We start from the raw sequence: 25067 nt of genomic DNA, 5'->3' as shown, positions 1-25067 counted from the left end.
GTTGAAAAGCAAATCGTTGGGACGAAGATTTGAGTGAGGTAAGGCGTACGAGCGGTTTTGGATTTTCTACCCGAACGGGCTCTCGGATTCCAATTGGTTACAGACCGCGAAGCGGAGTTCCGAGTTCGGGCGCAATCTAACGAGTTTTAATTGTAATTGTATTTATTGTTCAACAGACAAATATTTCCAGTAACAGAACAATATAAAAATTTAGTATAAACTGCAGTGTAAGAAATATCAAAATATCACACAAGAGAAAAAAAAACATAATAAAATAATAGTATAAACCATTATAGAAAAAAAAAGAATGAAGAAACAGAATATGTGAATTAAATTAATAATTTGCAGATGCCATGAGTGGAAGAAAACCTAGAAATCAAGGGAAATGAATAAGTGATTGGAATTATTTACTCACAAGTAAAACTTAGTATAGTAGGAAGCGGGCTTGAGTTGATATCGCAGCGGTGACAGATGTTATTGAAGTTGAGTTGCGTTGGTTCCGTTTCGGATTTTCTAGCGGGTGTTTTGGCGAAATGAGAAAAAAAGGGATGAAAGAAGCAGCCCAAGCATAAAAGTCGTAAGAAATTCAGTTGTGAGAGGGGGCCGTAATTGCGGATGGTGTACTTGATCTCAAATTTTAGTACCAGGTGAATCTTATCTTTTATGCGGGCTCATGTGAACTATTCGATGTGTATCTGTTTTTATGTGGAGACATTCGTACCTACCTATATATTACTTTGTAATCGGTATGGGGATAAATAAAACTAAACTAAAACTAAACTAGCTTTAGCGACGGCATATAAAATTCTTTAGTCCTTTTTGTGCCCGAAAGAACAAATTCGAGGCGGGTTGCGCACAAATAATCTAATATAGTGCTATGTGCATTGTGCAATGGCAAACGTTCACTAAAACACCCAAATAAACACCTGTCCAGCTAGCTCAATTGAACTCGGGTACTGGCAAATTCATTTACATGAAAAGTTTGATTATAAATTTCCCAAAGCATGCCTTAAATCCATTACAACGAAGATCTCGATATTAACTTACATTTAAAAATTTGAGAAACTCAGCAGTCTTGATCACTTTACACAATTGCAATGAATTATGTATTTAAAAAATGTTAATTAGCATAACACAATCCTGGGTATGAATAGAAAAATGTATCTTGAGAACTCTTATAACCTGGGTCGTAATTTATACAAAACTGATCATTTACATACGACACTAATTTATTCGACAGAAATCAATCAATAAAGCAATAAGAAAGAAAGGCACTCGGCTTCTGAGGATATATACCACGCGCATTCGAATGATTGAAACAAATTAAATTTAAATAAAAGTTAATGACTTTGTTAATCATTCGGTCATAACTGTGAGTTTCTTTAACAGACGCACAAACTACAACTGAAATCACTTCGGAATCTTCATTTCTTAAGTTTCACGTAATTCTTGATTTTAACAAACTGACTTTGTTGTAATTTAAATTGTAAATGTGGCTTTTTAGTGATGGAGAACTTCACTTCATCAGGTACTTGAAAACTTTATAGAAAGGCTTAACATATTAGATAACTGCTTCTTAGACACAACACTCATACTACTTTTCCGTGGCACGACGCTCGACCTTATCTCGAATTAAAACATCCACTTTTATTATTATAACGACGTATTAAAATCCCTTAGAACAACATCTACACTTTCTTCTATAAGAACTTTACAACCACCAAGACTGACTGTCTTTTACAGAAAAAGCATTCATTAAGGCTGACTGCCAAACACAAAAAAGCTTGACCAAAAAGTTGATTTGTTTACCACCCATCACACCTGCGCATGAGCATTCTGCCAAAAAGCTTCTCAGCTCTTCTTTTTATGTCTAAGCATATATGTACCAAATTTGGTTCCAACCAGCTTGGCTGCTTAGCCGGAAATGGGAGTACAGACGAACCGACAGAACGACATCATCGAGATTTTGTTTGATTCGGATTCCTGGTGTTTCAAAACGTGTATTTCCATCAAAAAGTAGGGGATCATTTATTACGCCAATACAATACCTCCCTTTACTAACGCGCGGGTAGTAAAAAAAAACAATACGCAATTAATTGTGTTCATTCAATCGAGTCCACAACCACATTTAAAAACTGAAATGTACATTATACAGGGTGACCCATCGTTACTGTAGGTTTTGATACCAATTAAAACGTCGACATGACTTAGTTTACATAATATTGGACAATTACGGAATTTAATGCATAACATTGTTAATTATTCGTAATCCGCGCACCAAATCTGCGCGTATATTCGTCGTATTTGCTAACTTTTTTTTTATATTCTTGACCTGGTGTATCTACCCGCACTACGGCAGTGGGAAAAATTCAAATAATTCATTGTTTGTAATGAAATAATTAATACCACAGCTAGCTCAGTAATGAATAAATTTTGAATGAGTTTTACCTTGCGGAGGGTTGGTTCTTTATCTCCACTTATAATCTGAAAATTAAATCTGATGATCTGGTTTGACCCCTATATGCACATACAAATTTACCAATATCTTTGGTTTGGGTTCACTTCTCATTCATAAAAATACACAAATTTGTTCACCGGATAAATTCTCGTGGATCGACCTCTTCAGGAATGTTAGAATGCCTTTAAACATAAATCTTTTATAAACAGTTCTCAAAAAATTGACTCCTATAGTTACATAATACAAAAAGTAAAAAAAAATTCCTTACAAGACAGTAACAATATTTTAAAATTATTAGTACGATCAGACATTTGCAGACATTTGGTTTTGTTACGTTGCAATACCGAATAACAATAACGTTATTAAGGTTTTACATTACAAGGGAATACTTTGACACTATCTTGATTTTTCTGAATCGTCATGAATATGCAATCGGTAAAATATTTGCCAACACATTTTGAAAGTCTATGAGCATTTTTGATGTAGCAGATAATATCGAACTAGCAATGTAGGAATGACTTGATTACTTGGCCATAATACACGTGGTCATCTGAATGTTGGATTACGATAAGAGGGTGGACACAGTCCTCGCGTACCTAGGCCTCAAATTCGAGTCCTTTATACTACCTCCCTGACTAGAGTCGTCCGACCCCTCAACGTCACTCAACCCATCCCATACGTGAGATGAACCTAAAGATACTGTAAGGGGAGGCGGTTCTAATCGTAGCCATGTCCAGCCAGGCTACCCCCAACATGGATCGTCTCAGTTGGCCTAGAGCGGGATATTCACAAAGTATGTGGTGTGTCATCTCATCGTCTGTGTAACATCCTCTACAAGTTGATGATTCTACCAAACCCGTGGGGTGCATGTGTTTGTTTAGTTTGCAGTGCCCAGGAAGTATACCCACGAGTAACCTCAGATTCTTTCTTGGTAGCCCTATGCAAAACCGCGCCAGGTTACGAGATAGTGCATGGTGACATTCGGAAACCAACCTAGAGGCTAGAGGTAATTTTACAGTGGTCATCAATTCGCTTCTTGGGCAATACAATACCTAATGTGTTTTGACTTTTATCCAAAGAAATTGATACAAAAATAACGTTACATCTGTTTTGTTTGACCAAAACGTATGTGGTCGGTATCTTTCATACTAAGCGATGCCGCAATAACTAAATAACGAATCTTCTGAGGCTGTACCTATGCCATTCTGTTGACGAAATCTTGATCGATTTATAGAATTTACCTACAGAAATTATAGTCAGTGAAAAGTGTAAATAACGTACTCTGCTATAAGTTATTTTTTGCTAGCAAAAATGCACTAAAAAATTATCAAAGTCCTCGTTTGAGATCGAAGGGACTTCAGCGCATTTTTGTGTGGCAGATCAGTATTCTATTAGCCACTTTCGACTCAACCATGAATAACAGATCTTGTCGAAGGCTACTACATTCACTAACCGCTTCCCACTTTCCGCGTGCACCCGCAATTCGCTTTTAAAGATTTGACTCCACCATCAGGAAGATCGTGTCGGGGGCTACCACATTTCCTTTGACGGTACCCCCTTCCGACGTCCCGTTCCCCCGCAATTCGCGTTTGAAGATTTGACTCCACCATCAGTGAGATCGTGTCGCGGGCTACCACATTCCCTTTTACGGTACCCACTTCCGACTTCCCGTTCACCCGCAATTCGCGTTTGAAGATTTGACTCCACCATCAGGAAGATCGTGTCGGGGGCTACCACATTTCCTTTGACGGTACCCACTTCCGACGTCCCGTTCACCCGCAATTCGCGATTGAAGATTTGACTCCACCATCAGTGAGATCGTGTCGCGGGCTACCACATTCCTTTTTACGGTACCCACTTCCGACGTCCCGTTCACCCGCAATTCGCGTTTGAAGATTTGACTCCACCATCAGGAAGATCGTGTCGAGGGCTACCACATTCCCTTTGACGGTACCCACTTCCGACGTCCCGTTCACCCGCAATTCGCGTTTGAAGATTTGACTCCACCATCAGGAAGATCGGGTCGGGGGCTACCACATTCCCTTTGACGGTACCTCCTTCCGACGTCCCGTTCACCAGCAATTCGCGTTTGAAGATTTGACTCCACCATCAGGAAAATCGTGTTGGGGGCTACCACATTTCCTTTGACGGTACCCCCTTCCGACGTCCCGTTCACCCGCAATTCGCGTTTGAAGATTTGACTCCACCATCAGTAAGATCGTGTCGGGGGCTACCACATTCCCTTTGACGGTACCCACTTCCGACGTCCCGTTCACCCGCAATTCGCGTTTGAAGATTTGACTCCACCATCAGGAAGATCGTGTTGGCGGCTACCACATTCCCTTTGACGGTACCCACTTCCGACGTCCCGTTCACTCGCAATTCACTTCTATTGGCGACACGAGAAAGAGAGACAGCGATTCGAGATTTACGAAACGTTAAACCGCTTGAGTTCGCAACGGAAGGTAAAAGGCGCCCGAAGTTGACTACTTCTCGAAGACGCGCGCGCGCGCCTCGCAAAAGGTCGTTAATTTCGCCCCTAGGACAAAAAACAAAATTCCGCCACGCAGGAGTTGTGCGCGTTTACAACATCTTTCCGACGACACAAATTTGAAAAGAATCGGACCAAAACTGTAGTAGAAGATAGGAAAAAACTGAAAAACCTTCACGTTAGTATACTACGCTCGAGGATGACGCCCAGATGTCGCCAACCCCACATCATGTAGCCATGTCCCTAAGGTTGACAAATTTCACGGTCCTGTAGATACACGTACGCCCGTTGCCTTTCTACAAGAGTTCTTCTACGCGCCCATATTTGCTGCCAGCCAGCCAACCAGCCAGCCAGCCAACCAGCCAGGCAGCCAAAGTGAGATTAAAAGCTACTTTTTACAAATAAATTTGCAAAAATGCGCTAAAAATGTTAATGGTATAATAAGCGAAGTCTTCGCTCCAATTGTGATCATTTTTACAGAATGGACGTTAAAAGAACGGCATAATGGGCGTATTGAAACTAATCAACAAAGTACCTATAGAATTTTGTAGGTATTAGAATTGGATATACAAGCGTGAAGGAAATTGGTACTCTGTTTTACCATTAAAAAAAAGTATTTAATAACCGTCTGTACGGGCTTTACGATGTAGTAAAATTTGAATAGAACGTCCACTTTCACAAGATAATGGCGCACTTAAAAGATTGTCGTTTTAAAAATATAACTTTAGCGAAGGAATAAAACGTTTCCTGTCAAATTATTTTGTCTTGTTATTCACATACGCTGTTGCTTTGCAGGTTGAGAAGAATATCCAAGTTCTTAAACTTTTATAGGTTCATTCATTCTTAGGTTTATCTGAGAAAGTAGCACGTCTGCCGCATACATCTTTTATAAACTCCATTTCCAAAGATTGCATCATTGGATGGCGGCACTTCAATTTTTCATTGACGTTCCAGGTTCTTCTCGGAAAATGCACCGTGGCGCTATATTGTTAAAGCCCGTATTCGTTATTTTCACTACTTTTGGTGAAAAGTCCTTGCAGAATGTTAAAATTAAAATTTGTAAGTTTTACCATTATCGAGTTTGAACTTCTACCTTGGGTTCTGCACTTTTTCCGGTAAAAGCATCTGAATTATGATTCCAACTTTCCTTTTAAATTTCTATTTGTAGAAATGGTTTTAAGCCGTTACACATTATTGACGTAGACGGGTTTGAGGGTAAGTATAAAGAAAGCAAAAGCAGCGCCGCATAAAGGAATATATTTTTCTTTTAAAACGACAAAAGTTTTCTGGCTCTCAAGATTATTCACATTTCATACAAATCACCTTACGTACACGTAGATTAAATTCGTGCAAAGAATGCACACGTGCATTTTGGTTACCAAACACTACTAGTAGAATTCGCCATATTCTCACGTGAGAATTTTTCATTAAAGGGGATTAAACAGTGATTGCACCCGATTACTAAAGAAAACCGTTCGCTCCTCTTTTCAAATAACTTGCAGTTTAAGAACACGTACACTATTTGGACAATAACCAATTCAAATTATAACTACATACATAAATATTTTACATCTGTGATTAATTACCAGAATTGTTTTAATTATGGCCTGGTGGTTATGCAACTTACATAACATTAACAAATGTACACCAAGTAATTTTTTTTTATTTTTCATTGCAACCGCAATTTTCATTCTTTCTGCATTTTTCTTCAAAACCTAATCAATGACCTAACTTTCGCACCCGTATGTCAAAGTAGGTTTAAAGAGAGAGAGAGAGAGAGAACCACCGCCTTAGAGAAAAAGGTTGTGACTTAAAAAGGTAATGCTGCGTGCATCATGGGGTGGTCCTGCTCAAACTTTACGGTGACCACCCATTTGGAAAATATAGTTACTATTTATACATCGACCAATTTCCCTTGTAAAGAGTTATGTGCTTGTTTTGGATATTAACATTATGTTCGTGCAAGTTCTTCTACGATATCGATAGATATACTTACAGATTAATGTTTAAAGTAACGTGTGTGCAGGATTTGCAATACGGGATATATCTCGTTTAATAGAATTAATGTATTTTTTTGGGAAGGATCCAGGAAATCTTTGATATGTATTTGAAGTTAGCGTTTAATGTACCTACGTTACACGCGAATTTCAAAAGCCTCGTGAATCCTTCGCAAAAAAATACATTTCCGTTTCCCTATGGTGCTTTCTACCTAGCCTAGAGGCTAGAACACACTGTATATGCGTTGTCGTATTTTTGTATTACGCTTATATACCTAACGGGCGATCAAAAATGAGTTGCTGTCGAGTTGCCTGTGGAAGTTCAAGTTAAATACGATTTTCCATGTAAACAAAAATTCCAAAGGTGACTCGACAGCAACTGATTTTTGATCGCATAGTATTAGGGAATATAATTCATTGATTCTACTTTGTTGTAGAACATACTTTAATAACCAAAAAGCCTAATCTGGATATAAAAGATGGAAAATAATAGGTAGGCAACCAGCGGTAATTGGGTCCCCCCATTACTCGATCAATGCCTTGAAGCATGTGTAGTTATTCTACGAGTACATTTTGTCAGAGAAAGTTCGTCAAATCATAACTTTGTCGTTTTCGTTCTTCAACATCTCCTTACTGGGTAGGCAACTCTCATAACTCTGGGTCCGAGGGGAATTGAGCGTGGCGTCATATCTGATCTTGAAGAGGAAGGGTCACAGACCATCTATACTCATTTTCAAAACTGTACCTCGAAGTGCGAACTCGTTTGGCTATACGCCAGACTATAGCAAATGGTCACTAAGCCACCCACAAAACACCTGTCCAACTAGCTCAATTCACAAAAAACAACAGAATCTCTAGGATCGTATATAATTTGGGCTCAAACTGATACAAAACTGTTTAAACACAAAACACAAATTTATTCGATAAATGATGTAAGAAAAAATTAGCAGTCAGAGTCAGAAACAAATACCACGCTACAAGTGCTCGATCGAAACAGATTAAATAAAGTCTCCAGGAATTCTAAAGGGCAAGCAGCGGCCGGCTATTGGTGAATGTTAAACAAAATTAAAGCGCACAGCAATTTCCCTAATCGAGAACAGTAGATAATCGGATTCGGTAGCGGTATCTATGGGAAAGCGAAACAAAATACCCCCTCTCCCCACCCATTTATGAAACTGAAAGTAACAAAAAACTTACATTGCAATTAAACGGAGCGAAGAAAAAGCAAAAGCTATGGATACGGTGCGGTAAACTTATTGTAAAGGCAAACGTTAAATGGTATGAATGCAAAATTAATTTACAGAAAATCTAAAATTACGGTACTTATAAAACGTAGCTTGCGAAAGTGCAAAACGCAGATAGATCCCCTCTAAACGACACCTTTTCCTTTTACAAATTTCGGCTATGCAATGGGGGGATCGACGGTTTCTCCAGCCGACACAGCATATTCGGATAAGAACGTCCAAAAAGTTTCTTCTTTAATTAATTGTGCGGCCTGCTGACTGTAATTGGTCTTAAAATTCAAATTATTTAAGAGCGCTTCTTTTGATACCCCACCCGACTATGTGGAATGACGGTTACTGCAACACATTTATGTAATTTCACTTACTTAATTGGCCTAATTGAAATTTCTAAAATCGGTAGTCCAACACCTATATATATTGTTAATGGGAATTTCTCAGGTCGACATAAACGTCTCTTATCAAACATGATAACGGTGTAAACCTGCGCGACCTTGCAGTTTTAATGCTCGTATTAAATTACCATACGAAAAAAAACCTGCTAATAAGGGCTTAACGTGGCTGAAATTCTAAAATTTTAATTCGCCCTCGTCTTGTAAATGACAATAATTGTCGGACGCAACAAAAATATTTGAACTTGGCGGGAACGGTTGCAAACGACGAATTAATTTGAGCTGGATTTACGGTAGCGGCGGCTGAAACACAATTCTAGAAATTAAATCAATTACCTAAAACTTCTATCTCCAACTCCTAAAACCAACATGAATCATTTCGCCAATACACTTTTCGAACGAAGCGTTCACCTTCTAGATACTGGGTGTTCATCTATGGAGTGATCACAAAATATGGAGAAACGGGAAGGCGGAGAACGGGTGCTTAATTACAACAATCGATTCGATCCGAACGTTTATACACGTAGGTTTTCTGCGAGGTCAAAAACAAAACAATGGTTGCAATCACGCCATTAAAAGCAAAATAGCTGCTGAATCGATTACATACACATCTCCTCGATTAATTCCGTTACTAACCCTGACGTTGTTGTCAACTATAACTAACGAAATTTTTAAATTCGATCTTGTGGAACATAAAACAGCAACGTCTTTATAAAGGCACGCGGCTTGCGGCGAAGAAAGAAGAACAACGTCATCGAAGCCACGATGAAAGGGAAGTACAAAGGTGAAGACATTTTGATTCCCCGCATCCTTATGATTCCAAACGACATGCCATTCGACTTTAAGCAGCGTCGGTAAATCACAAGGGCAGGTTTGTGGGATCAATCTGGAAAATCTATGTTTTGAAATTATTTATTCCAGCTTGAATTTAATATTCATAGTCCAGTAAGAATAGGTCAAAAAATGGCAAATAGGGGAACTAAATCATGTATTACTAATTCATTCGGAAATATGTAGCAGAAGGTTCTCTGATCAACATAATCCCCCCGACTACCGCGTGTGCTAGAGGGGCGAGGGGGGAGACCGTGGATTTGATGGTCGCATTTTATAGTTTTTTAGTTACAATTCGAAAACGGTGTGTCCTAGAAAAAATTTTTTTTCATATAAATACAAGCTCATTAAATTTGCTACAACTTTGATTCTATACACTTTCTTAAAAAACCCCCCGTTTTTAAGTTTTTGACCCACCAAAATTGAATATGTGGATTATACACATGACCGTACTAGCCAACTCGATCCGCATAGCCGGATTTACCCTCCACAGCGGTACGGTTAGATGAGAGGAGAGGATCGAATGCTGATGGGGTATCAAGACTAGCGACCCGCCAGCACTGGCCAATGTCCTAAGTTCCATCTTCTGCCGCTGAACTACTAGAACTGGATGCGACTCGAGGTGTGGGTGTCGTAAGACGAGCATCAACTACACTTCAGCTTGTGGATGTGAAAGTGCGTACTTTAACGGCCCACCGGTCCTCGAGGACGGCGATGAAGAAGACAACATCGACACATTCACTTTTTCGGACAGCGAAAATTAGTCTTAGGTACTGTTAATATCTGATGTTACACATTGTATATAGTACGATCCACTTTAGAATTACTACCTCTCCTTTATGCAGTTACGATGAGGTTTCCTGGAGGGAAAAAAACCAAAGGAAATCATGATGTAGGTATTGGTCATATACATATAAATATGTATAATCCACTGATGAAAATATTCAACCTTGGATAGTCAATAGCATAAAAACGATGCGTTTTTTCATAATTATGTATCTACTCAAAGTTATAGCAAATTTAATAAGCTTTCATTTTTATGTACAAAATTTTTTGCTATAGCGTACCTTTTCCACGGTGTAAGCAAAAAACTATAAAATGGGACCTTTGGAGCCACTCTCGCTCCCCTCCCCCCTTTAGCACAGCCGGTACTCGGGTACGTTGAGTAGGGAAACGTCCCTTACACAATTCCGAAGGAACTTTAGTTCCTCTATTTTTCCAATTCTGACTGGGCTATCATAGCTAAGACAGGATAAGGTTTGTCGGGTCCACTAAGTTCTGAATAAATCAGTTGAGTTGCTTGATACCCTAGAAAGCTCGAGCTCGAGCAGATCGATTCGACTCAAAAGAAATAAAAATCCTAAAATAATACCTAAAATGACGTAACCTATTCCTTTTTGTTTCAGCACACCTTCATACGATTACGCTCCGAATCCCGACAAGCAGTGGATATTGCAAGTGACTCAAAAGATGCAGTTCATCCATAAACAATTTACCGATTTGTTGATGACGAAACGACTTCAAACGTTACAATCTGTAGATTCGGCCGTTGAACGTGTAGTGAACGAATTAGAAGCACTGGGCGAGTTAGAAAATACATACGTGATATACACCTCCGATCACGGATATCATCTGGGACAGTTTGGCTTAATAAAAGTAAGTGAACAAGTAACTTAGTTGAGGATTATTGGGCATATTTTCTGAACAGGGTAAAAGTTTTCCTTTTGAATTTGATGTTCGAGTGCCATTTCTGGTTCGTGGTCCTGGTGTTGAGCCAGGAACAGTTGTTGATGATATCGTTTTGAATATCGATTTGGCGCCCACATTCTTAGATATGGCTGGTGTTGAACCTCCTAATCATATGGATGGTCACTCAGTGCTACCATTATTTTTAAACACTAAGCGAAGAAAATTTAAGTGGCTTGATACATTTTTAATTGAAAGGTTTGTATTTTAAAGGTCTGGTATAATGTGTAGGTACAAGAAGTAGGTTTCAGTTCAGGGCGTCGTGAGTACCAACTTCCCGTCAAGCCGAAAGCGGGACGGTATTCAACTGAAAGCAGTGTATGGAATATTACTACGGTTGCTCCACCTACTAGTTTCGCGCCTTCAGAATACTCCACAAGAAAAATATTCGACATAACAACAGTGGCACCGCAGCATTTTCTTGATTCACTTGAGGAAGCGGATGCTATTGATGAGGGCGAATTTGAGGATGAGGTTGAGGATGACGATGATGGCGAAATTGAAATTGATGACGATGACGATGAGGGGGGAGACGATAACGACGAAGAAGAAGAAATTAATTCTTATGATACGTTACCGCAAAACAAGCACCCTGAGGAAATAACGGAAGACCATCTAAAAGGTAATTGTACAATTGTTTCTCCTTCCTAATAAAGTAATTACCTAGCGTCGACACAAATTGACAATCAACTTGTGCTCCCGTTATCGCCAAATAAACTTGAGAGACTGTCTATGGAATGTTCTCTCGAAGAATATCAGTTACCTTGTCAACCCGGGCAGAAGTGGTACTGCCAATACGAATACGGGAGATGGAGGAAACATAAATGCAAACTGCAAATACCTATTCCCCAGTTTAAGAAAACGTACAGAAAATGTGCCTGTTTTACACCGGAAGGATTAGTGTACAAGAAGATCCCTGTAATTATATTGAATTTTATTATTAGAAACGTTTGCATCATTTGAATTTGTCTTTAGATTAACACGACATTGGCCATTGTAAAGAAACCTTTTAGACCAAGTAGATTCAAAAGGGAAGAGCAAACGGATCGCAATAGGAAGGATGCATTGTCACATGTAGATTTAGTAATGGAAAATATCAGAGATCAATTGGATGGTTTGCAGGTAAGTGTAACATTTATTGATCATCTGTTCAGATTTCTCCTACTGCAATTAAAATGAGTTTTTCACTCAAATTTTGTTTAAGATGAAATTTCATGTCAAGTTTTGAGTATAATCTGTTCAAAAATGATAGCTTTTGTTTGACTCCAGGTTCCAATTTTTTCAAAATCGCTCTATTTTACTTAATTATAGTATTTTACATTATTAGCCAGGTAAGTGAGTTTTTGTTGGCGATAGGAGAAGTTGACTGGCGAGCCGTCAGGCGAGCTTGTCATCTCCTAGAGCCAGTAAAAACTATTACCTGGCGTATAATGTGCAATATTTTATTTGTTACTCACTTGTAAACAATAGTAAACGTAAATAATTAGTTCTTAAATTGATCTTGAAGAAATGTCTAAAATATCATGTTATCCATGTAACAGAGACTTCGCATTAATTCTGGCCAATGAAATTACTAGATTACTAACTTGTAAAATTTTTACAGGTCTGCTGTCAGTTTTACAGGTCTGCTGTCAGTTTTACAAGTCAGTAGCGTTTAAACATGACGTTTACCCGTTTGCGTTTTGTCTTGTTAATCAACGTTTACAACTGAGTAACAAATTCAACAAATTATATATCAAGGTAGAGAAGTACAGTATTATTGCCTGAGCACCAAGCACATCGCGAGGCGCTTGCGCCGAGGGGTGTAAGGTGCGAAGGCTATAATAGACTTCTCTACCGTGGTATATATACTATTTTTTTCACTACTAGCACTTGAAGTCCTCTAAATTAACATATTATATTGATAAGAAAATGAACGGTTGGACAGAATTTTTTGTTTATTAATTTAACATGTCAATCAAGTACGTAGAAGTACAAGTCAAACAGGCCGTATTTTGTTCTGTCATTGAGATATTTTCAAAGAGTAATTTCGTTCGAATTTTTTCAAAATGTGATAATTTTAGGTATGTAATTTCTCTGGAAATGGCGGATGGTGGCAATTATTCATTTTACAGAACTTGTCTAAACGTTTATTGAGCGAAATTTCGGGTTGTGTTTTCTAAAAGTGACAGCGTGACAGTTCTCATTATTGACTACTAGTTAATAATGTACACAAATGCCGAGAAAGCCTACTTTACAAGTGGAAAAAAGGTTAATAATCATGTCATCAGACATTAACCACTTTGAACAAATGCCGAGAAAGCCTACTTTACAAGTGGAAAAAAGGTTAATAATCATGTCATCAGACGCTAGTAGTGAAAAATAGTACATTATATATCAAGGTAGAGAAGTCAACTATTATTGCCTGAGCACCAAGATTACATCTCGAGGCGCTTGCGCCGAGGGGTGTAAGGTGCGAAGGCAATAATAGACTTCTCTACCGTGGTATATATACTATTTTTTTCACTACTAGCACTTGAAATCCTCTAAATTAACATATTATATTGATAAGAGAGTTAACGGTTGGACAGAATTTTTGTTTATTAATTTAACATGTCAATCAAGTACGTGGAAGTACAAGTCAAATAGGCCGTATTTTGTTCTGTCATTGAGATATTTTCAAAGAGTAATTTCGTTCGAATTTTTTCAAAATGTGATAATTTTAGGTATGTAATTTCTCTGGAAATTGCGAATGGTGGCAATTATTCGTTTTAGAGAACTTGTCTAAACGTTCATTGAGCGAAATTTCGGGTTGTGTTTTCTAAAAGCGACAGCGTGACAGTTCTCATTATTGACTACTAGTTAATAATAAAAAATTATTAACCACTTTGAACAAATGCCGAGAAAGCCTACTTTACAAGTGGAAAAAAGGTTAATAATCATGTCATCAGATGCTAGTAGTGAAAAAAAATATTTAAAAACACCACATCTACGAATAAAATTCAGCGGCAATCGCGATATCGTTGCAGTTTATTAACGAGCTCCTAGCGAGTTTATAATTTTGTTGTGTCTGTCCGTCCGTCCGTTAGCACGATAACTCATAAACGAATGGACCGATTACGATGAAATTTTGCAGGTGAATTCTATATCAAATTTGTAGATCGGAGTTCGTGAATTGGCAATGTAGCCCAAAAAATAAAGTAGGCCCTTTTGGCATCTCTGTTAGTTATGAACCGAATTGCATGAAATTCAATACGCGCATAGCTTTAGCAATATAAAACACAATTCCAAAAGTTGAGTCTAATCGATCAGCATTCACAGTGCCCTTTTCGCATCTCGACCATTTACAGACCGAATTGCAAAATTCCTATTTATGAAGGTATTTAAATGAAATTTGATACATAGCCACTTGGAATAAAAGTAAATTTAACGCCAGTTTCAAAATTCGGTTTTGCGCATGCGCAGTGCCAACTTTCTTATTTATGGAGGCAATTAAATCAAATTTGATACATAGGCACTTGGAATAAAAGAAAATTTAATACCAGTTTCAAAATCTCGTTTCGCGCATGCGCAGTGCCAACTTTCTTATTTATGGAGGCATTCAAATGAAAAATCATACATATACACTTTAAATAAAAGCAAAACTAACATCAGGTTTAACATTTGGTTTTGCACGTGCTATAGCCATACCCAGGAGCTCGTTTGCTATATTTGTTCTTATTTTAACCCACTTTCCTAATACTTAAGGGTCACAAGATTTTAATTTTTGTGTAATTAAAGGTTCCGCTATTTGTATTTCGCTTAATTTTCACTTTACAATGTTTTTGGTTTAAATTGAAACGTCCAAAACTTTGACTTCGTATCCGCACAGTTCGAAACAGCGCACTTTCGTCTATACTCGATACAAATACTTCCTCCCAAGGAAATTACCCGACCACTTTGTGTACATACGCTTCAAGTTCTCATATCGCGGTTTCGACACGATCATTTTTTTTGGAGCTCCTTCGGCTTCCGTTAACTTTTTTTTACTTCAAAAAAATACGCCCAAAATAGCTATAATTGGGTCCGCCAATCGGATTCATTTATTTTTACCAATCAGATCTTTAGAAAACCAAATATCCATTTCCGTCGTGTGCACTTTTAATGCAAGGTTCTCTCCTTTTAATTTTTACACGTAGGAACCTGTACTGTAAAGTCAAGGTTAGACGGAATATAGCTGGAACTGTCCTCCAAAACAGGGGAGGTTTGACTGATACTCGTCAAGGAGATGGAGTTTGCTAGATAAGAGATACGCTGGCGGTTTGTTGAACGTGCTGATAATAAAATATCATCCTGACGACTGGCATCCGCGTTGGCGGTGCCGTCGGGTTGGTTGGCTACAGGCTATTGACACTGGCGCATGTTGTCAAGACATCTAATTATTTACAATATGTACAAAGTGACAAAGGACTGTACAGGTGGCCAGCTGGATGTTGATGGAGTAATCATGTGGTGGTTTGAATTAATTTGTCAGGATACAGTACGCGGTCGCTACATAAAGGGCCGGAACATATTAAAGAATCGTTTTAAAATTATGTGAATAACTTTGTTTTGTCATATTTTAAATCTTTTCGAAATTTTTTGAAATTTGGAGTTTTTGCAATATTATCTTTAATCTCTCAAAGCTTACAATTTTTAGAATCGTCATAGAATCTTTTGAAACTTTTTTATATTCCGGGGTTCTTCCTGTATGCGCACAGTTATTGAATAGTTTAAAATGTAGTTTTTTCTTATCTAATTTTTATGATAACCAGTTAGAATTTGTAAAGTACGAAAAAATTAAATTATTTTTGGGTGGAATTACTCACGTTACAAAAAACCTAGAATGGTTTATAGCTTAATTAAAATTCAGCTTTATTTGCTCAACTTGCTCAATAATATAATGTGTTTCATTCTTAAATTGAAAATTTCTTATACTTTTAGGCTGTAAATGCATCATGGCAAGAAAGTCATTCTTCCCGAAATAGTTTGGATGCAAATGTGGTGTTCCAAAATGCTGGTCCAGGATGTGTAATACTAATATCTGGTAAAGTAAATTGTTCAAATGACATATATCAAGATAGAAAAACGTGGAGACAATCAAGACATTATATCGATAATGAGATTCAAAGACTGAGGCAGAAACTTGAGAATTTGAAGGAAATAAGAAGACATTTAAAGTATTCTCGCCCTAGTGTTACTCACAATGAAGTTTACAACATTACTCGTGTCAATGAAGAGGTGCTACCTGTCAAAACAGACTCTTTGAACTTTGACCATGTCAACATGGGAAGTGTATCGTTACCCAAAATTGATGATTTACCATCTGCTCAACATACAGACGATTCACTCATTGGTATAGCTAACAGAACTGAACTCGAAAATAACCTGGAACCTTCCATTAAATCTACCAAAAAGCGAAGAAGACCTGAAAATGATCATCCATACCATGAAAATAAACGGCGTAAAATTAAGCACCACAGTATTGAAAACTCTTACAATGTGACTACTGAACATGAATACTTACCAACCACTGATAATCCTTACAATGTTACTGAAACTTCATCCACAACTCGTCACAGGCACCACCACAGACACAAACACTACAGTTCAACACCATCGTATCAGACATACCTTGAATCCACACAAAGTACAACAAGTAGCATTGTCACTTCTTCTGTTGGAATTCCAACAGAAAGCGAAATACAGAATGGTACAACCGAAAGTATTTCATCAAATATAGTCATGGATAACCAAAACCATATACCAAAGGTGCTAGCTTCCTTTTTTGTGTTTTTGGTCATTTCATAATTTAATTTACAGCCGCTGACAAATAGCACGACTTCAGGAATTGGAACTCATCGAAATGAATATTGCCATTGTGAATCTGAAGAACCACATCCGACTTCAGAGAAAGAACTGGCGCGCCTCAATAAGCAACGTATTAAAGACGAAAGGATGAAGAAGAAAGAAAGGAAACAACGCAAAAAAGCCAAGTTGAAAAAGGAGTGTTTATCAGAAAAAATGAACTGTTTCAGTCATGATAATGACCATTGGAGAACAGCACCCTTATGGGTGGCGGGGCCGTTCTGTTTCTGCATGAATGCTAATAATAACACATACTCGTGCATCAGAACCATTAATGCCACGCACAATTTTCTCTACTGTGAATTCACAACAGGGCTTATAACATACTACAATCTCCGTATTGGTATGTGATGCCTGTGCATCTAAAGTTACCACTAATAATATAAATTTCAGATCCGTTTGAATTACAGAATCGAATTGATCAATTACAACCTGATGAACGTGCATATTTGCACGAAAAACTCCAAAGTTTAATGGCGTGTAAAGGGAAATCGTGTAGAAGTGCAAGCGCCATTTTGCCAGCAAGATCGAAACTAAATATATTACCAATGCATTCCATTCTTCCACAAGGTCAAAGTCAAAAGTATCACAAGAGGCGGAAAGCTGTTGAGGAATTTAATGGTAAGCATCGCTTGATCTCGTATGTAATAAACATACCATGTAGAATTATGTTTTTTTAAACCTTCTCTTCTGGCAGACTCTTTGTGTCATTAATGCGGAAAGTTTCTCAATTCAATCAATGTCTCTCACTTGCTGAAATGTGGATGACCATACTCCAAAATATGCACACAGACAACTGTGATAAGGGCATTTTTATCTAATCGACCGCATAATTCATTTTACCTTTCTCCAAGCGAGTTGGGAACCTTTAGTTGTCAACTCTCAGTATCAGGGTCAGAGAGCAAATCCCCAGGTGCTATAGTTAAGATATAAGTAATTTGAAGACGTAGTACTTGCCAAGCACCCTACATTTCACACTGAACAATTTGGTTACCACACTCCACAGACTAAAAGGAGTCAGCAGGTGCATTCAGATTAATGGTTTACACCTCTTGTCAATTGTCAATTTGTTTCATTTTACCCTTTGAAGGAGTTCAGAGTTTTCTTCAACTCTGATCATATGGCATTCCTCTAAGTATTCCATTCCATTCATTTTTGTCATATGGAAAAAATGGATATAGATTAAATATAGTCTGTAAAATGAGTAAGTTTCGATTTTGGATTAGCGCTTAATTAACGCAGTTTATATATCTTTGCCGTTCTAACACATAATAATTGTGGTAGAAGGCAAGTGGGTAGCAAGGTTTGTCACCGCGGGCGGTGAACTAAGAAGGACGCTCTACGTTAAAGGAATTCTAAATGGAAATACATGCACCAAAAAGAGATATCAATAGGTAAGTCATATTTTTGGCGCGGCTCGGGAAAAGTCCATTTAAAAGCGCAATGCAGTGACACTTAAATGGACGTTTTCCGAACCGCGCCAAAACATGACTTACCTATTGATATCTCTTTTTGGTGCATGTATTTCCATTTAAAATTCCTTTAACGTAGAGCGTTCTTCTTATTTCACCGCCCGCGGTGACAAAACTGGCTACCCACTTTCCTTCTACCACAATTATTATGTGTTAGAACGGCAAAGATATATAAACTGATGGCGTGCTTTAATTAAGCGCTAATCCGAAATCGAAACTTACTCATTTTACAGACTATATTAACATTCTTGCGTCTTTTTCAGTCAATCAAGTGGATAGAAGACACATTCATACCTACAACAATGTACACAGAAATAAATATGAGGGACACAGGAATGTTGAACCATACAGACACAATGCGACCAGTAAAAGAAACCAATTTAATCAATTTTATTAACTTGTATAGGTAGTATATTATTTAAATTATTTTTAGTTTAATACAATTATTGTGACCATATTTGTTTTAAAATGTCACTATAAATATGTGTGGTAATTTATACATTTTAAACTGTTGCATACTCCACTAAAAAGAAGTGCAAAACAAACATGTGTGACATATGGATAAATAGGCATTTACTTAGCAATGTACAGATAAAGGAGAAATACTGTATTCCATTGTAATCCTTCTTTTGCTAGAAAGACTTTTTCGCTAGAGAAAGAGACCCATCTTCCAGACCTTTTTAGGTCAGAGTCTTAGTGGCAGAATTTGCTTTTGTCAGCTTAACAGTAGATACTCACTCTTTACTTAATAATTACGAAGCTTAATGCTTGACTATAGTCAGTCTTCTCGGTTATTTTAAGTGGAGTATACTGTAATTTTAAATTTACCAAAGAAATTGTATGTTCTCTGTTGAAAAGTTGTCTGAACTGGTATACTGAAAGTATTATTTGGGCACCTTTTCGATTTTGAATTAAATGAAATGAACATTTTTCGAACTTGCCCAGAATAAAATCGGGGAGACCTTTGATTTGATTTTGTTGTACAAAGTGTCACTGCGAGGTGCGAGTGAAAACATTTACACAAAAAAGTACCAAACCAAAATCAAGATCTCACAACAGTATTGGGCTTATGCAGCGCCAGACTTTGATTTATAGAAAATCGCTTTAATGTATTTGTATTACACATGCGGGAATCCAGAATTGTTTATCAGTTAGATGAGCTTTAAACAGCTCTGATATGAAGGTAGTTACTAAAAGTTGTGACAATCAAGCTTTTTATTATTTTAAAAATTGATAGTAGAGACCAATGGTATCAATGTGTAGTAATTGTCGTCATATATTTCTGTTGATTTATCACATGTTTATAACATGATTGTGATTATTTGGACATCTGAATGATAATGAAGTTGGTATTTTAATCATTCTAGTCGGTTTTAGAAGCTACTGAGTATCTTTATGAAAAGGATGTTTCGTTAGTAATTGTAGGCATATAAGGAACCTGAAATATTATGTATCATTACCTCCTTTTTGTTATTATGGAGTGTTACTGAATTACGATATCGATAAAATCAAAAAGCATTCATTTCATTTTTATCTTAAGTAGTGCTAAAAAGTAGATGATCTGTTTTTTATTCTCTGTATACTGTGATTGATGTGACATTTTAGGATAATTTTTGGAACTGCTATTAACTTATATACGCAATTGTTAATGAAACATTTTTGATTAAACAAAAACATATCACTTACAACAAATTTCAAAATATAAACTGTTTTAAGTTACTAAATATGACAACGAATGTATCACTCCTTAACCCCAATGTAGCCATTAAGTAAATATGTAGAAGTTTACATTTGTATGTAAAATAATATGTGGTAGTATAGATTAAGAGCAATAATTGAGACTGAATGTGAACATAAATAAAGTACTTTTTGTAAATATACATACATTGTAAAATCAGATTTAAAAATTGTGATCTCTAGTTAATATTATTTAACTTTTTTTAATTATTATGCTTTATGCTTAGTAGTTATTGTAAAAATAAATATTTGTAAAATATAGTGAACAAAATATATTAATACATGCTGAAATGTTTATGAAATGAGCAAAATATTAATAGTTCACAGACAAGAGGATGCCATGACACTCGATAATTCAAAACTAATTTGCAGCATAAGTATTTTAGAGGCATACAGAATTGGTGGTTCGTTAGTGGATTAATCACACAGAGTTGTATATAAGTAAATAGAGAGGCAGTACATACGACCTGCGCGTGGAAAAATAACTCCAACTACAGTGGCCGACTTTTAATGGCGGAGCCGTTGGGACTCATGCGCAGTGCGTGAAAGGGAATCAGCACGATTTTTGGGTGCATTCAGTTACATAATCACAAAACAAAACAGCAATAATTTTTCAGATGCTTCAGATTCATTTGTAAATAAACAGACGCTTTGGAGTAATAATTTAAGCATGCCCATTACATTACCTATACTCTTTACTGCCATTTCAATGTTTAGTAGACGACGATCTGTACATAAATAAAGGATATTTTAAAATGCTCCTAGAAAAGTGCAAGAAAAGATCAAATATATGGGTGGAAGGAAAACTCTTCGCAAGCAATTGTTGAAACTTGGTTTTCGATACAAGAAGTGTCGGGACAAACATAGGTTGGTAATGGAAAGTAGTGACATTGTAGTATGGCATCTCGTTATTTAAGAAGATTAAAAGAAAATGAACAACCTGAATGTGACAAGAAACCCGTTATATACTTGGACGAAACCTATATTCACCCATCGAACGGAGTGAGTAAATGCTAACAATCAGATGAAGTATCGGAAGTTTATAATAGGGCTGGTCAGAGGTACATCGTAGTATGCTGGTAGTCGTTCTGGTTTTGTAGAGGATGTCGCACAGTAAATCGGGGGATTATTACGATGATATGAATCATACAAACTTTATACAGTGGTTAGAGAAGCAGCTTATACCAAATTTACCAGCAAACTCACGCACCTTATCAGTGTTCAAATAAATAAGTCACCGACAATGAATAATCCTAAGGAAGTGATACGTTTTTGGTTAGAAGCAAATAACATTCCTACGAGAAATGAATTTATTGACAATGTACAATTTATTGTGAACACCGGCAGTTCCAATGATGATTAGTGGTCAAGTGACGATAATGAATGAAAAAAGTTAAAGGTTGTGTGTTAATTTAGTCAATGTGAGTGTTATTAATTTCAATGTGATTGTTTCAATAACTGTCCATATTTACACAGCAGAAGTGCATCAGAATTGTAAATTGTGTTGAACATGAACATCTACCTAACAATCTTAAATGTGTTTATGTTTTGTAGAAATAAAATTATTAATTTTACTGTTTCCCCTTGAAGTAATGCAACTCATATCGCGTGGCCCACGTATTTATATTTAGTAGAGTCAAATTTTGCATGAGAATGTACAGTCTAAATTTCCAACGTCCTCGGACACCCCTGTCAGGAACCTTCTGAACGTGGTGCCACTGTACATATCCTCTGCCGATGCTCCATTTTTGAGATATTTGAGTTATTGGCATTTGAAGTTTGTCGACTTTGTGGCTACCCGTATTCAAACTGTGTTTTCGGCATTGCACACCTGAAATTTTGTCCCGCACCAAAATAAAATTTCAACTTATTTTATTCTTTCATTGCTTATTTTTATAATAATAATAATAATAATAATAATAATAATACTCTTTATTATTACCTCAATTGCAAGTTTTGGTGAAGAAAGAAATTACAGTTTAGGTATCAAACAATTAAGGTAGTAAGTGGCGGAGTTCAGCATAGCTTTTTCTAAATGATCATACTAACGACCTTTGTTTGAGCTGTTCTTTCACTCAACCAGTTAATACTGCTTGTAATTTACATACTTAAGTAGGTAAGTGTTATCTACTATCGAATCACTGACATCAAATGGCATTCAAGTTAGAGAGAATTGTAAAGGTATTGTTTGAGAATGACCTTGAAAGTTCCAGGGTTTCTAATTGCTTTCAAACGTTCCGGTAGCATATTATAATCTTTAGCAATATTGTAGGAGAACGACCCTTTATACTGTGATGTCTTATGGAGAGGTATGGTGAGAAAGTTTTTTTTCCTAATATTTATATTATGGACGTCTGTTCTAAAAGAAATATTTTCGAACAAGTATGGGGGTTTATGCGTGATTAATATGTGATGATAAAGTCCGAGTCGATGCAGTTTTCTTTGGTTTTCCATGTTCAGCCATTTTAATTTATTGAAGGTGTGTGATATCCTTTCGTATTTACGTATTCCAAAAATAAAACGTAAACAGCTATTTTGGACCTTTTGAATTTTATAACAGGTTTGTTTAGTTATGCATGGTCCGTAAACGGCATCACAGTAATTTAAAGGTGCCAGCACTAAGGAATTAGACAGTAACGCTTTTGTGTTTTGTGGCAGCACATGCCTATATGAATATAAACGCCGCAAATTATTATATGATTTGTGAATTTTTGAGTTTACATGGGTTTGGAAGTTTAATTGGTTGTCCATGTATAGTCCAAGATTTTTTACTACATTCGAGGGTTTCAAACGATCACCTTTAAATTCGATAGATATTTTTTCTTCGGCAAGATTTCGATTTGACTTTGTACCGAAAAATATCAACTGTGTTTTTGCGGTATTCACATTGAGACAATGGTCTTCTGCTGTATTTACAAACGCGGCTATATCTTTGTTAATAGAGTCTGCAACTGTGCTAATTTCTTTAGGAAGTATTTTAAAATATATTTGACAATCATCAGCATACATGTGAATACTGCCTAGTTTTAAAGAGGACTGTAGATTAAGGGTATAGATCGAAAATAGTAGTGGCCCGTGTTATACTCACTGAGTGCATAAATAGATCTTTAAACTCGATTGCACGACAAATATACGATTTCCTTTATACCAGAATCTCAAAAAATCTTTTCTCGATTCTGATGTTGTAAGCCCCTTACGTCTACTGTATTAAAAGTTCTTAACCATTGTAATGTTTCTTATTTATTCAAGACACAGTGTTAACAACATCATTCACCACATTGAATTTCTTTTCAATTTTTGTTGCAATGAGAAACCATATTATTCTCAAGCCGATTACTGCGCACACTCACCAACGGCCTGCGCAAGGTCAAGGTTCAATTGGAGTCAATTTTTCGCTACAAGACTGTCTCTCTATTTACTTATATACAACTCTGTGATTAATCATAAGATTCCAATCGGCGGTCATCTTGAATAAATTTGACAGTTACACTCAGCTAGAACAAGTTACCATGATTGCGCATGCTTTGGGTCGCTATCTGCACACAATAAAAATCTGAAATTCTGGACCGCTTTTGAAGCCATAGTGGCATCACCTCTTTCGTAACTTGTTTTTCTTTAAATCGCTTATGGGCCGCTTAAATTTCAGTTCCTCCTGTGTACCGTCAGGCATCGTGCATCTGCATAGGTATCATTTCGATTTATTTTGTGTAACGGATGCACTGGGTTCCTTATCAAAACTCTATAACATTTTGATTTGACGAAAAATCCGCATCCAGTATTGCAAAACAGCACGCGTTTCCGCTATAAGTATGTACAATAGTACAATATGATTGTATTTTCCTGAATCCCTAATACCACAGATGCCGTTGCTCCGTACGCTGTTTATGTATGTTATTCCCTAAACTCGTGCGGCCTGCAGCTCTTGTCATAGCATATCGAGAAGGGGCATCCTCTAATTTGATGTTTCTCTGTATGCGTCGTTTAACTAAATTCCTTGGGGGAGTTGTAGGACAATTCGCGTCCGGAAAATTCTCTCTCGGACAGTTCGCGCCCGGATAAAGGTTGATTCTTACTATACATTACGTTTCCATACCATATCCTTTCTATAACCATTCCGTAAATTATTATATACCTATGAAATTGACCTTTAAGTGATATGTGCAGACATTCAGCCGCGCGCTAATCCACATTCGCCTTTCTGTTCACATATCGGCTTGACTCCGTTCCGTATCCATTCCATTCCATATACATTACAATCCAAATGTATTTTTGACGGATAGGCTGCGATGTTACGGAAACGGTATTGCTATAATAGTATGAATAGCGCTCTGTACCAAATTGGTTCCAAAAACGCCTTTTGTGTTTTCTTTGCTGTTCGTCGTCCAAAATAATAGCAGCCACACCTAATCAAATTTTCTTCCGACCATATATCTAGTTTACTACTAACCTGCACTGTACTTGCAAAAATGCAATCGAATTGTATGGAATGGTTATGGAAACGGAACATACATTGAGAATATAACCGAATTGTATGGAACGGATATGGTACTTACATTATTAAATTAATTATTAATTTACATAATAATATCACTATGTGAATCAATACAAGATCGTAGAGGCTGCCACTTGCCAGTTGTATCTATTTAACTTCTTTTAGTGGTGAGCTATAAGGTCTTTATTGTACCAATATTATGGTACACACATAAAAAAAGCAGGTTGTCTGCTTGCTGGTTATTCGCAACCGCGGGTATGAGCGCTTGTTAACAGCGAAAGGTGCACAGAAGATCCTTGTCAGAAATGCAGATAAAAATAAAAATATGACAAGGAATTGCCAAAA

General features: G+C 36.9%; 1 protein-coding gene across 1 annotated transcript in view; it reads left to right on the top strand.

Annotated features, from left to right (window-relative positions):
* Window positions 1-19724, top strand: part of LOC116171070 (extracellular sulfatase SULF-1 homolog) — a 107287-nt gene extending 87563 nt beyond the window's left edge. Inside the window, exons 5-13 of the mRNA XM_031487727.1 lie at window positions 10817-11066; window positions 11119-11354; window positions 11408-11778; window positions 11824-12074; window positions 12132-12278; window positions 16098-16925; window positions 16977-17364; window positions 17415-17642; window positions 18757-19724. Coding sequence (XP_031343587.1) covers window positions 10817-11066; window positions 11119-11354; window positions 11408-11778; window positions 11824-12074; window positions 12132-12278; window positions 16098-16925; window positions 16977-17364; window positions 17415-17642; window positions 18757-18890 — 2833 coding nt within the window. The 3' untranslated portion in view covers window positions 18891-19724. The remainder of the gene's footprint in view (window positions 1-10816; window positions 11067-11118; window positions 11355-11407; window positions 11779-11823; window positions 12075-12131; window positions 12279-16097; window positions 16926-16976; window positions 17365-17414; window positions 17643-18756) is intronic.
* Window positions 19725-25067: the final 5343 nt, after the last annotated feature.

Source organism: Photinus pyralis, unplaced genomic scaffold, assembly GCF_008802855.1.
Source record: "Photinus pyralis isolate 1611_PpyrPB1 unplaced genomic scaffold, Ppyr1.3 Ppyr1.4_LG5, whole genome shotgun sequence".
NCBI classification, from domain to species: domain Eukaryota; kingdom Metazoa; phylum Arthropoda; class Insecta; order Coleoptera; family Lampyridae; genus Photinus; species Photinus pyralis.
Note: the sequence above shows the minus strand (reverse complement) of the source record. Positions and strands in the feature narration are given on the sequence as shown.